This window comes from Nasonia vitripennis, chromosome 1 (genome assembly GCF_009193385.2).
Source record: "Nasonia vitripennis strain AsymCx chromosome 1, Nvit_psr_1.1, whole genome shotgun sequence".
In the NCBI taxonomy this organism is placed as follows: Eukaryota; Metazoa; Arthropoda; class Insecta; order Hymenoptera; family Pteromalidae; genus Nasonia; species Nasonia vitripennis.
Genome location: NC_045757.1, coordinates 4129126 through 4142501, shown reverse-complemented (window position 1 = coordinate 4142501; position 13376 = coordinate 4129126). Strand labels below are relative to the sequence as shown.

Below are 13376 nucleotides of genomic sequence, written 5' to 3'. Positions count from 1 at the left end.
TCAGAAGAAAATGGTTAATGGAGCTTGACTTGGGTTTGGGTTTTTTTTCTCCATATGCTGGTATGCTTTATAGATGTGAATTTCAGTGTTTTATTTAAAATTTTACAAGCATGAAAATGCGAGGCGGAATAATTAAACGCATTTTTATTAAAATAAAAATTATTTTATTCTTATTTTTCAATTAAATTAAGACGATAAAGACGTAAATCATAGTGATGAAAAAATACAAGAAACTAAAATAAGATACAGCTAGTCGTTTGCTACCAAAGTATAAAAGAAGAAATAGTAAAAAAAGAATTATATAAGAGTATAAAACGGGTTTTCACAGATAGTTTAAAATTACGGCTAAAAACTGTAATAAAATATCACATATTCTTTAATTATGCTAACTTTCATTGAGATCGTAAGTTCCTCCTTATATACAAGTATGTATAAAAAAACTTTAGGCTCGAAATTCGCAGTAAACTGCGAAATCAACAGTGCCAAAATGTCGTTTAAAAAATAAGTCTTTCGAAACCTCATTTTCTACTCTATAACATGGCAACAGGCGTCGTCTTTAAAAGATCATCAAAAAATACAGATCGATCAACAGGTACATTTTTTTCTTTATGGCCAATATTATTCTCATCAAAGTGGGAATTGCGGTATGTGCTGCTGATGTTGCTGCGGCGGTAGCTGCTGCTGGTGCATCCACGGTAGGTCGCCTACAGCTGGTTGTGGTAATGTAGCCGCTGCAGAGGCGGCAAGTTGAAGAGCTGCTCTTTTTCGAAGTCCGAGCTCGAGATTGTAGTTGAATGTTAGACCAGTGGCGTAGATTATCCCGTCGTTGCGTACTAATGAAACTGGTACCTCGGTTCCCCGATTGATCCAAGACCAATTGCCCTGAAACTCGCTGATATCCGGCACGACGCAGACCATACTCTGCTCCGTTCGGTACCAGGTTTCTGCTTCCATGTCGCCGAACCATACCTACAAATACATACTTGATTGAAGAAAAATGTGAATTATTGAAAAAATAATTGGAAAAATTTGAATCCAACAAACCTGAAGGTTTGGCGCGAAATTATCTCCCTTGAGCTCCAACATGGCAACGTCGACGCTGCCCATAGGATTGAGATACTGGACTGTTGGTACCGGAGTAACCGGTGCTTGTACCGGGCCCATGCCTTCATAGAACGTGTACTCAGCGCGCTCGGTGCTGATGATGGTCCAGCAGGCGCCGTCGTTGATCATGTGCTTGTTGGCTTCTTTTGGCGAAGGGGTTGCATTGAATGGCACAATTTTTTCCTGCGATAAGCACAGATACATGTGATCCGTGTCTTTCAGAAACAGAGCGCACTTGTGTAGCTGAGATACCGGATCGTCGGCGTCCAAGCTTGCCATTGATTTGTCTACCTGTAATTTTATTTTTATTTTTAATATTCACTAATCGATGGATTATTACTCAAATCAAGTGATGAATTATCTACCTTGCGAATGATCAGTCTTGGCAGAGCCATCCCAGTATCTTTGCACACCAGTTTCACGGTACTATTATAGTGGATATATCCATCCTTAGCTTCGAAATCCTCGTTCTCGCTCTCGTCATCGTCCAACAGATAAATGGTAAAAGTGCTCCACTGCGTTGAGCTAGCGTGAAACTGATCGCCGTTCACGTGCAAGTACCTCGTGCTGACAGTTTGCGACCTCAATCTATTAAATAGAGCGACGGTCGTACCGCTAGCGATACACAGTTCTGTGTTCTTGAGCGACTGCTTTTTCTTCGACGGTTTGGAGATGACCTTTATGCGATTGCTGAGAAAAACGCCGATGTCATGGCCGTTGCCGTGGAACATCTTGATCGAGAGCATGAAATGCTTGCGCTTGTCCGAGTCCGAGATGAAGAGTGTCTTGGCAGCGCAGTACTGCTCCTCGTTGTTGAGGTCGAGCTGCTGTACGTCCTGATCAGCGTTACCGATTATACCAATGAAGGCGCATAGTTGAGACGACTGCTCGGACTCGCCGTCTCGGCGCATCTGCTCCTGGCGCATCGCCCAGGCGTTTCCTCTAGAAATGAGATAATTCACTTTATTTACAATAACTATACAATAAATGAATGTTTGCATTGAGCTTTTTATGCGTAGGTTTGAACCTAATTAGAAAATTGAGATATACCTCAAGTAAACACATGGTGGTGGACAGAAGAATCTTTTCTCAGTTCCGTAAGATTTTTGCGCAACTTTGGCATGGAAAATCACAACAACCATATCAGCCTTTCCCTTTGTCCGCTTACATTCCGATAAATAGTGTCTCATAGCCTCCTGTGTGAGACGTTGGTTCTGTCGCATATCCAGTGCCATTTTGTATCCTCAGCGTATGGCATACTACCTAAACTTATTCTATCCGCAAAACTGCAGTGATGCAAACCTGTCTTCCTTTGTCTGATCACAAACAATGGTAAGCAGTGTTTACATCATTCTCCTGTCGAGTCATCCTCTTGAACGCTGTATTGCTGGATCACACTTTTTCAGGACAGTTTCTTCACTGTAAACAGGCAACGAATTAAAATCAATTCAAAAGAATGTAGAGAAGAAAAGAGCACGCGAGTCGCGTTTCTAACCTCGTTGCTCCAGCATCCCGTCATAAAACTATCTTTTCGTTTGCATCTCTCTCGAACTCGCAGACCTCCTCATCTCCTCACCACAAATCCACCCCCGCGATACTCAAATTTCGCCTCAGCACTCCTCTCAGAAACAAGAAACAAAATCGAATCGCTATCCAACAATGCACTCGCGAATCCATTCAACGCATCCGCTACTGAAGCTGGAGCAGGTGCCAGGTGATGATCCAACCGTCCCAAACCACGCGTTACTCCGAAATCAAAATACACACATCAGCCTCGTCGACAAGCGCGAGTCCTGCTATCCCGGCGGCGTTACGCAAGAGCGAGATGGAGCTACGGCTCTTCTCTGATCTCTCAACGACCATAAAGCACACATCCACGCAGAATTACAGATCTCAGTCTCCGGTCTAGCGAAAAAAATCCGATAATTTCCAAATCTTCGAGGCGACGAGGCTCGAGGTTGGAGAGTCGCGACAGTGCCAGGAGGAGTAGACGAGAATTCACCGTCTGCTCCGCGAGGCGACGACGCTGCTGCATGCAGGTATCATCTTTTGAAGGGAAGTGAGAGCAGACAGCAGCGATGGAGGAGCCTCAAGCCAGGAACCCGATCAACCGGTTGATGTGGAAGATTTACAATGTTCTCGACGTGCCCGTCACCTTCTTCCGAGGTATTATCTAACCGAGCCGTTTGAGCTTGTTTTCGCACGATGTATAGCATTTTCGATCAGCTAGTAGGTTAGGTTAGGTTTTGTTTTGCTAACGATCTGTTCGTGGGGTTGATTTTTTAACAGAGAAGATCGTCGAGCCGAACCAGAAGTCTTATCCGTACTACCATCAGAAGTATCGCCGGGTGCCGACCATCGACACATGTTACACCGATGATTATGTCTGTAGGTACGAGGCTAACCAGCAGTTCCTCAGAGATAGGTGAGTATTTTTTCTACATTGGTTATTGTGGTCTTGTAATTTTGCACTGATTTCGGTATGTCATTTCTTGTAGACAAGTGGACAGCCAGATTCTTAGCATCCTGAGAGACCGACACGATCATTGCGTACACGAGGACTATAACCAAAGAGAAGAAGCCAAGTGCAAAGACATTTATGAAGTCTATGAAGAGAATGCTGCCAATTGGTTTTGTAAATGTAAGTTCGAGTATTTTTTTAAGAATACGTTTGATCACTTCAGACACATGTCTTAATTTGTCTTTCAATAGTCAATGTCATTGGTGATGCTAAAGAATATCTCTTAAAGCAATTTGACATTTTTAAAAAATTTTAGAGTACGCCTTAATGTATCATTAGTTTTAGCCAAATTATTTGAGAGTGGAGTTTATTAAATAATACATGGTTTTTTGTAGATGGTGATCTTGGTCCTATGCCAGATGTGGTTCACGCTTTCATGAAACAAAAGCACCGCATGATTTGGGAGCGCAGGCATGGGCCAATTGGTTCCGGAATGAAGGAAGATCCGTACAAAATCAAGGAAGATGATTAATCAATTCGGGTCAGGCTAGATTGATTTAACAGCCAAGATTGTGTAGAGAACTTGCTGCAAGACAAGTGTCCAAGCAAGCTAATGTACAGTTAATACATCTTTCAATAAATTATGGTTACAGAATGTGTTTATAAAATTACTGAAAAGACGGTAGTACTTCTTTTTTGAACAAAAAATTTCATCATTTTTATTATTCTCTATCATTCATTAAGATACAATGTATAAGTATAAAAATATCTAAGCTATGTCGCGTCCGACTCCTGGACTACAATCGATACACGTAATTTTCATTTTCTTTTTCTTCACTTGCTCTATTATTTTACATTATGTGTGTTCATCGCTAGTACATGATTATCGAAAAATAAAACGCACATTTCCAACAAAATTCGTACATTAGTTGCCGCTTTTATAATTTATACAAACTTAGTCTTAATCAAAGTTAAAAGTTATCGATAAAATTGGGAGCCTCGGCGACGACAAAATAATTACGAGTATCATTAAAAGACTCCATGTGAGATCGCAGCTTACAAACTAGTTAAATCGTTTTAACAAATTATCAATTGGTAATAATAAATAAATAAACGATTCTACGTATGCGTAAACGGATCGAGCCGCGTACGAGGGCCTGAGAATTGTGCAAACGTTTTCAGAATAAACAGCCAGAATTTAAAACACACAAATTGATATTCACAGTAAGGTATAACTTGGCGCTGCCTTCACGATAACACTTCCTAATGATATCGTTATTGATATCTCAAAGATCGTTTTCAAAGACATTTCGAATTTATTTCCTAAACTATGGTAGCATCGCAACTCCTTATGAGTCGAACGGCAGCTGATTGAACTGAGCGGCCAGCCGACACTTTCCGTAGTATGCTATAAGGATCAAAGAAAAGCAATGATTTAGACATTCTGAATATCAAAATCAATTGAAATGTGAAGCAGATTCTACTTACAGCGCTTACTCGGGGTGGTGTCATTGATTCGATCAATGCCCTCATTATTAGCATTCGCATCGTGTTTCGAAGTAACAGGTGACAACGAAAGGTCCGTCGCGGAAGACTGGCAACCTTCGTCCTGCTGAATGGCGGTGCTCTTCTTGGGCGTAAATGACAGGGACGGCAGTGGCAGTTTCGAGGGATGCGGTGCAACAACGGGGTTGCGCGTGTTGCCGAAGTACGGCGAGACGCGCGGTTCCAGCGGATTCGGACACGCCGGTAGCAGGTACTTGGCCGGTGACACCAGGTTCGATGAATCGTAGTTATTCATTTTCTTTAACGGGGACAGTGTGAACGGAGGTAACTCTACGTTTACGTAATTTGGTTCTTGATTGAAGTCTTGTTTGCTGTTCGGAGGAGTCGACCAAATGGAGGATCGCCAGGACTTATCTTTGCTCTGTTCCTGCAATATTTCAATTCGTTATATTAATTCATGCTTGTATTATATTTTTACAACAAACTTCAAAGATAAGACAGTAAAGCGCTGCGTCTTACCTCTGGCGAATCGGGCTTCGGCGGAGGCGGAGGGAAAGTATTCGCTACTTTCTCGAGACTCTCAAAGAAGCCGCTTTCGTTACTCTTATTCTCGAGAGCTAACCACTTCTGCGGGTTGTCCGTCCCAGACGTTCCCCAATGACTCAACTTCTTGTCCCAGCCGGTCGACTCGTCGTTTCGCGAGAACTGCTTCGAAGTGCTGTCCCATTTGCACAGATCATTCGACATCGAGGAGTTATTCACCTGATTGGCACTGAGGGAGGACATGAAATCGGTTTCGATAGAGTCATTGCTCGAATCCGTGTCCTGATTAGGCGATGCAGAGATCACGTAACTCGATGGTAGCAATCCTATTGCTGAAGAACGAACCATTAGAACTTAAGAATTTATCGATTAACCGATTAAAGCCTATAATTAGAAGTAGTCGGCAAAGACTTACCAGCAAGCTTCTTATTGAGCTGAACAACCTTCCTTCTATGTCGCATGTCCTTGAGAGTGACGGTACAAGGCAAAGCTCTAAGCAGTGTGTAGAGAGATGGATAACCGTACTGGGCTGCTCGGCAAGCGGTGCCGATGACTTTTAAGTACGCTGCCTCGAACTGCGAGAAATTTACCTTACCATTGTGCTGCACAAGTACACGCTGTACGTTGCAAGCAAACTCTTGCAATGGTGTCAGCTTTACGTACGTCTCGTTGTTTATTATGAAAATCTGCAATGTATAACGTTCATATCGATTTGTAATAATGATACGTAAAGATTTTACAATAAATGATTATTTTAAAGCAGATACACTAATGTAAGTGTCGAGGCTGTCCGCGTATTTTTCAATGGGATATTTCTTGTGATACAGCTGCTCGTAGAACTGCTGGAAATTGCTGAGTGGTAGGCAGTAGTTTGGCGCGTCCATCAGTATTCGGCGGCACTCCAAACCTAAATGCTGTACTTGACTCTTGTCGACCGATACCACGGCAATGCCATTTCTCGTGTTGACAATCTACAAAAAGCAAATCAAGATAAATAATCACGTTTCTAAGTCAGAAATGTTTAGATGAAAAGTCCTGTATCCTTACGTTAACGATGCCCTCGAGTTTTTCCATGAGCTGCAGCATGGAATTACAGCTGAACAGTTCAGGTCTCAGCGCGTATCCGAACTCTTGCAAGAAGGTTTGCGCGACGTTGGACACCATCAGCTGTCCATTGGAATTTCCGAAGCGTCCGATCAACTTCGTGATCTGTTCGCCCAGTACTCTGACACCCTCCTTCTCTGTAAGAGAAATTCTGCGCTCGCCGCCTTCAACCTCCTCGATTTTGACGATGTCAGGAATTGCCTCGAAGAGCTCGATGAGTTTGGTAAAGCCATAGTTGGAGACACGGCACTGGTGACCGAAGTGATGATGATACGACGGCACGAACTTGTTGAAGAGCATTCGCTGCTGAGGTGCGTGCTTCAAAAGCTCGATCACCTCGGTTGCGAATTTTCGCGTACGCTCGATCTCCAAGACTGTCTGCTCCCGTTTTGGAATAGCGATCAGGCGATCACTTCCGTTATCGATACTGGTCACCATGACTGTGTTCTCGGACACTTCGCCCAAAATATCGTCCAGCTCGCAGACTCCGTAGTCCGTTACGTCCCAGGGCTTGCCAATAACTCTGGCATACACGCTCGGAAACTCGGAGAGCGTGACCTGTTTGCTAGCTAACGCTTTGAGTACACGCAACAGATCCGAAGTGAACCTGCGCACTTGGGCGCGATGTGAGAGCGTGACGACGCGCTTGTTACCCTCGCCCATCACCTGGACGGTGTTGTCGAGAGCCTCAAGCAGATCGATGAGCTTGGTGAAACCGTAATCTGCGACGCGACACTGTCGACCGAAGTGATGGTGATAGACTGGAATGAAACGGTTGAACGAGAGCTGGCAGCGCGGCGCAGTCTTCAACAGATCGACAAGTTCACGACTGAACAGGGCTAATTGGTTAGCCAAAGGTGGACTCACGCATTTGTTATCTGTAAACAGTAATAAATAGGTATAAGCGTAAAGTTTTATTCGTGGTTAGATGGGGCAAGAAAAGTTTGCTCTCTTACCGGTTGAGATTGCACTAAAGGTGCCATCGTGGCTCTCATCGTGGTTTTTGTTGCTGGACCAAGTTATGTGCTTGACGCTACCGATGCCCTGTTTTAGCTCAACTGTCGGAATACAAGAAACCAAGTGCTCTAGAGGCACACCGCTCTCGTCGACCTGCAACGATTCATTGAACTCGGCCTCGTAGCAACTTGGAAAACTGGGCAAAGGAAGACTGCCGGAATGGGATGTCAGTAGCTTGTGAACTCTCTCGGTGAGAAGTTTCAGAGATATCTTAATGTCGGGCAACGAAGCCATCTCCTGCTCTGCCCATCCTTTGTCGGTCCATGGTTTCTGCGCGTGAATCGTACAGTATGGTAACTCTAAGTTTTGGCCGTCCTACAATGTAACAGAGAAAATTTCATTAGGTCTGAGTTTAATTCAGGTAAAATATTAATTGTTAGGTGGTCAAAATCAGAGGTAATTATCGCTTTGGGTTTTTATAAGCACCGTACGATCAACGCCAGTAGGGAACAAGAAGCTCGACCCACCGACGAGGACGACTCAAACTCGGCCTGCTTTCATCATATTAGCGACTCGATGAGTTAAATGAATATAGATTTTGTTAAGAATCTCACCATTGTCGCGTTTAAGCAGGGTGACGGCGTGTTGCGATGGTCTGGATTGAGCGAGACCATCCGGCCGCTTGGGTCGTCGCTGATGACACACACGTCCTTCATCTTGTGCAGTTCCGAGATGCTAATGGAGATCAGAAAGCGACTTTCGTACATCTCACGGAATTTGAAAAGTGGTAACTTGTGCCCAGGAACCTCTTGCAAGAGCATCACGATTTGCGAACGGATGATCTGTGGATTTGGTCCACCCGTGTGTCCATACGATATTCGGATACGTTTATAGCCAATCTTGCGCCGATGCAGCTGGGATATCGCGTACTGAGCTTCTGGCAGCGAAGGCACTTTCACGACGGCTATCGGGTTGCCGTCTGACTGAACAAATATCGACACCTGCAGTACCTATGACGGATCGATTGTGGTTAGCACATGGAAATGGTTATACAATATTGAAACACAGGGTTTACCGTACCATTACATGCTCCATGAATACCGAGGAGATGATTCGCTTCATATCCTTGAGATCGATGTTCTGATCAAGATTTGTGACTTGGAGTTCGATGGGCGTGTAAGCTCTGTTGACGACTCCATTACTGTTTTGATTGTTTATCGGGTTGAAGAAATTCTGAAAAGTTCATAAAATACGTTATTTCTCAATTTTTCAACAGAATTGGATTTGATGCATACAATAAAAAAATAATTCAGATAAGATCAAAGCTTCTAACATTCATTGCTCGAATCTAAAGGACTCACGAGAATCAACTTAAGACTCCAGAGCTCAATCTCGGAGTGACATCATAAAAAAGTTGTTCATAATAAAATTCAAGATCTAAAAGACATTGCTTACACTTACTTCAACTTCCTCGCTCTCGGCATCGCTCTGCCTGTATGGTGAGATGCGATCCATGCGCTGAGCATTGCCCGGCACGGTAGAATTCAGATCATAAGGCGACGGAGTTCGATCGCTTCTTTTGCTACTCGTATTATGATTCTGGAATAAAAAACAGTTTGTTAAGTTTCTAGATTTATCTTTTTGGAAGTTATTTTTCGAAATGTAAAATTTTCATTTCTTACCAAGCCATTCCAATGACTGGCTTCCTGATTTTGAGATGTGTATAGCGGAGAAGGACTTCTTCGCTTGTGCGATTGGTTATATACTGGAATGTGAAAATTAACGATTAGTTTCAATTTACTTTGAAAAGTTTTGCGATTTGAGAAAAATAAATTAAATTTCAGATAAGATCAAAGCTTCTAACATTCATTACTCGAATCTACAGGGACTCGTGAGAATCGACCTGCGACTCAAGAGTTCAATCTCGGAGTGTCATCATAAGAAAGGAAAAAAAAAACAAGTGAATTTAAAATCCAGTACTGAAATATTTCATACCAGAACCATTGTGATTATTCGAGACCGGCCATGGCGGTCTTGGTGGGTTCCAATCCGGAGGCTGCTGAGGGAACGGATTGTTTCTATTGTGACTCTGGCCAGCCTTTCCCGAGCGGAAATTTGGAGTTTCGGAGGCAGCATACTCTCGACCTTTGCAGCGTTCGTCCCAATGACGATGGGACTGCTGCTGCGAGCCGCTTATTTGCCAAACTTGAGGAGACTGGCTTCTCGCATGTCTGTTGACTTCGTTTGGAGGATACGGTCTGACGAAAATGGGCGCTGGCATGGCACACCTACAAAAAAAAAATTAACGAAATGAGCGACGACAGTATCGATCAAGCGATAAGATGTAAACAAAAAATATGTACATCCCGGTATTCAGATTTGATCAAAGCTTCTAACACTCATCGCTCGAATCTAGCTTAGCTTGCGACTCGAGAGCTCAATCTCGAAGACTCATCATTCGAAAAAAAAAAAATAATGTGCTTCGAGTATTTAATTCACGAGGAATTTCGTCGAGAGAAAAGCACAAGTCACGCGGAACAGTACAACTCAACATAACAGCGGTTATCGATATTTACCCTTGAGGAACGCAATAGCTTCCATTCCAGTTGTAGAAATTGCCAACGACCGGTGACGACGTTGGATAGTGTGGTGTTCCGGGCAGGCTTCTGGCGCCTGCTATTGCACTTGCCACTCCGTACATCTCATTAGCGGGCTCGTTCACTGCCTCGGACTCGCTGGCTGTACTTTCCCGAGCTCCGCTGTTCCCTGCCAGCAAAAAGCCACACGATCAGAATAATCGGTCAACGCTCTCTCTCTCTCTCTCTCTCTCTCTCTCTCTCTCTCTCTCTCTCTCTCTCTCTCTCTCTCTCTCTCTCTCTCTCTCTCTCTCTCTCTCTCTCTCTCTCTCTCTCTCTCTCTCTCTCTCTCTCTCTCTCTCTCAACTCCAACGTACGAAATTCGAAATGCGCGTGCGAAATACGCGTGCGGCGACACAACAACACAAACAAACCGGCTGAAGGTCAGGGTTTAAAAGTCGCGTGTATGTATTTACCTCGATTCTTCGGCGGGCAGCTTTCCTTTTCCTTCAGATTTTTCACGCTGATTTTCGAGTCGAAGACGTACTCGCCGTGCATACGCTTCTGAGCCCTGAGAAGGAAAAAATTAAGTAAGCCGAGATTTAAAATTCAAAATTGAGAGCCTCGAATGAAAAAAAAAAACTCGATACAGCATTCGGCCAACGAACGCACCGGGAGCTCGGGCCGTACTGGTGAGATTAGGCGTCGTGCAAAAGTCTAGCCTCTCCCTCCCGAAAGTTTTCACGAAACAGTTCGCGCCCTCTTTGGTACATACCTATCGGCCGACTCCTTGGAGCAGAATCTCACGACGGCGGCGTTTGAGCGTACCTGCACAACCCGACCCCCGCAATTGTTCGACAGCTGTTTCAGCCGGCGTTTAATGCCGACCACGTCTTTGTCGTCTGGTAAATTGCATACCAGCAAGTCGTATGATTCGGACATCTGAAATTCACATTGATATACGTTTTAAGAAAACGCCTATTGAAGTGAACAGAAATGTTCTCGATTGATGTACAGAAAATCAGAAAGACGAGGTTGCGCAACGCAAAATGCTTTTAATTCAAGCTGGAGTATTTATTTTAAAACGTTTAGCAGTAATTTATGCGTGTGTATAATTATAGTGGTAACCTTCGATGGCGTCCTGGATGGCAGAGGCTGCAGCAGTTTCGTGAAATCATAGTGTTCGTCGGCACACAATATTAGTGCTTCGGACGTGTTTTCCTTGTGCAACAATATCACATGTATTTTCTTTCGGTGCCTCAAATCGCTTAAATCACCAGCAAAATTAATGTCGCCGGAGATAAGAATAATAGCAGCAGGACTGCCGTGTGTGTCAGCGAATCGTCGTATGGACTGTCGAAGTTTTTCGTCCGCGGCATTCTTACAGGTCGCCGATACGTGGATGAGGTCGACCTGCGCGTCATTTAATTCTTGAACAATTTGCTTGTTTTCTTTCTGGACGTCACAGACAACGATGAACTCGGCCTCCTTGTAGCCGTTGAAAAACTTGTCGCGAATGACCCGGGTCACTGCCATTGCTGATCTGCCTTTTGGTACCTGTGAAATTTACAATGATGAACAAGTTTTATATTTTTTGTCATTTCTATACTCTAGTGATTATTTAAAGAATGTTTAAACTTTAACAAACTAAAAAGTAGAACTATAAAGTATTTTTAAAACTGCATAATCGATGTCACTTTGTTGCAAAATAAAAAGTGGGTTAAAACTTGAGGTAGAGAAAGTTACAAAGCTGTTTCATACATGTGTTTCGAAAAAGGCATCCATGTGAAAAGTCGATAGCCATACAAGTACAGTACTTACTTAAAATTGACTGTTTTAATCTTATCTAACACTCAAACCAAACAAAGAAGATTATACGCCGCTAGTATCCTCACTAGTTTATTGATAAGCAGAATTTTGCAGACAATACTTCAAGTAATACAAAAACATAATGATAAGAAAACTGTAAATTCTCTGATTCAATAAACTCTATGTTAAGAGTTCTGTTCGTTGTAGATCGCAAAGACTCCGGCATGGCACAAACTTTGCAATAAAACCAAATCTAGTTGTATGCACGCATCTCAGATTTACACCAAAATTTAAGTGCATACAGGTGTCTGAATCCCAGCTCATTAAAGAAACCTCAACTCTACCCCACTTAAAACCACCCTAATAACATTGAATCTCAAGCCACGAAACCACAAGCCTCACCTGGCAGTTCTCAATGTCCCAGAAAACTCCAATCGGCGGCAGGTAGTTCGACCTGAATTTGACCGCAGCTGCAGCAGCCGCTGCAGCGACAACTGTTGGATCTTCCTGATACAACAGCCTCGGCAGGTCATCGGCAAAATTCCTGCCGAGGGCCTGCAGAGCCGATGTGGTGGCGGCAACAAGGGAAGTCTCATCGTCGGCTGATTCAAGGAACGTTGTAGTGGACTTTTCGCTGATTTCTATCGTCCCCTGCTGCTGCTGCTGCTGCTGCTGTTGATCTTCGGAGTTGCCGCCGTCGCCGCTGTTCTGGAGCAGCTCGAGCAGCCGCTCGCCGAGGTCCTCCATGATTTGCGGCTCATGTGCTCTGTTTTTTGGAGATAAATTTCAGTCGTTTAGTGGAGACTAGATAGAGCGTAGGCATATAAATACTACTGTTCTGACAGACGGCAGAAATGTATGATATGTGTATGTGTACCTGAGCGATGATAACCTAACCTATCGACGAGCGCTGCATCCTGGGATGTAGTGGCGCCCAGGACTTATCCTCGATCTGCGATGGCGTCGAGTTATTTCCGTTGAAATTCTATCGAGCCCAGCTGTTTACTCGCGACTCAGCGCCAGGTATAACTTCGCTGCATTTTCGCGCGTCTACACACCACAGTCCAGTGTCTGTTGCATCAAGGAACCGATTCAAGTCTGATTCAACTGTGATGTAGTGGTCGAGTAAGTAAACCCCCCCCCCAGTCCAGCCCGCGAATATGTATATACATAAATAAAAAAAATACTATTGGATAGATCTGAATTTGCTCAGTCCATCCACGTTATTATTTTAATTTGCCCCGACTTGGTTTTTTTGGGAAAAATCAAAATAAAAAATTGAAATATTTACAACTTTGGAATACTTGTATCTCTCT

General features: G+C 43.7%; 3 protein-coding genes across 3 annotated transcripts; 1 reads left to right on the top strand and 2 right to left on the bottom strand.

Moving 5' to 3' along the window:
- Window positions 1–141: 141 nt before the first annotated feature.
- On the bottom strand, window positions 142–2859 carry LOC100116380 (suppressor of hairless protein). The gene is made up of 5 exons (XM_001600844.6): window positions 2600–2859; window positions 2155–2523; window positions 1470–2046; window positions 1045–1395; window positions 142–969 (listed from the first exon to the last, which is right to left on the bottom strand). The coding sequence occupies exons 2-5, from the start codon at window positions 2337–2339 to the stop codon at window positions 628–630; spliced, it is 1455 nt and encodes a 484-aa protein (XP_001600894.1). The 5' UTR covers window positions 2340–2523; window positions 2600–2859; the 3' UTR covers window positions 142–627.
- A 62-nt stretch (window positions 2860–2921) lies between these two features.
- On the top strand, window positions 2922–4239 carry Ndufb10 (NADH dehydrogenase (ubiquinone) 1 beta subcomplex, 10, 22kDa). The gene is made up of 4 exons (NM_001172324.1): window positions 2922–3270; window positions 3394–3529; window positions 3603–3745; window positions 3961–4239. The coding sequence occupies exons 1-4, from the start codon at window positions 3183–3185 to the stop codon at window positions 4095–4097; spliced, it is 504 nt and encodes a 167-aa protein (NP_001165795.1). The 5' UTR covers window positions 2922–3182; the 3' UTR covers window positions 4098–4239.
- Window positions 4240–4257: 18 nt separating this feature from the next.
- On the bottom strand, window positions 4258–13168 carry LOC100116303 (meiosis regulator and mRNA stability factor 1). Its single transcript, XM_031921887.1, has 18 exons — window positions 12938–13168; window positions 12463–12826; window positions 11380–11808; window positions 11027–11193; window positions 10728–10822; window positions 10252–10441; window positions 9671–9963; window positions 9358–9440; window positions 9137–9274; window positions 8756–8908; window positions 8290–8685; window positions 7675–8050; window positions 6662–7596; window positions 6382–6585; window positions 6030–6300; window positions 5591–5946; window positions 5054–5498; window positions 4258–4973 (listed from the first exon to the last, which is right to left on the bottom strand). Exons 2-18 carry the CDS (start codon window positions 12805–12807, stop codon window positions 4915–4917), a joined length of 4935 nt encoding a protein of 1644 aa, XP_031777747.1. The 5' UTR covers window positions 12808–12826; window positions 12938–13168; the 3' UTR covers window positions 4258–4914.
- Window positions 13169–13376: the final 208 nt, after the last annotated feature.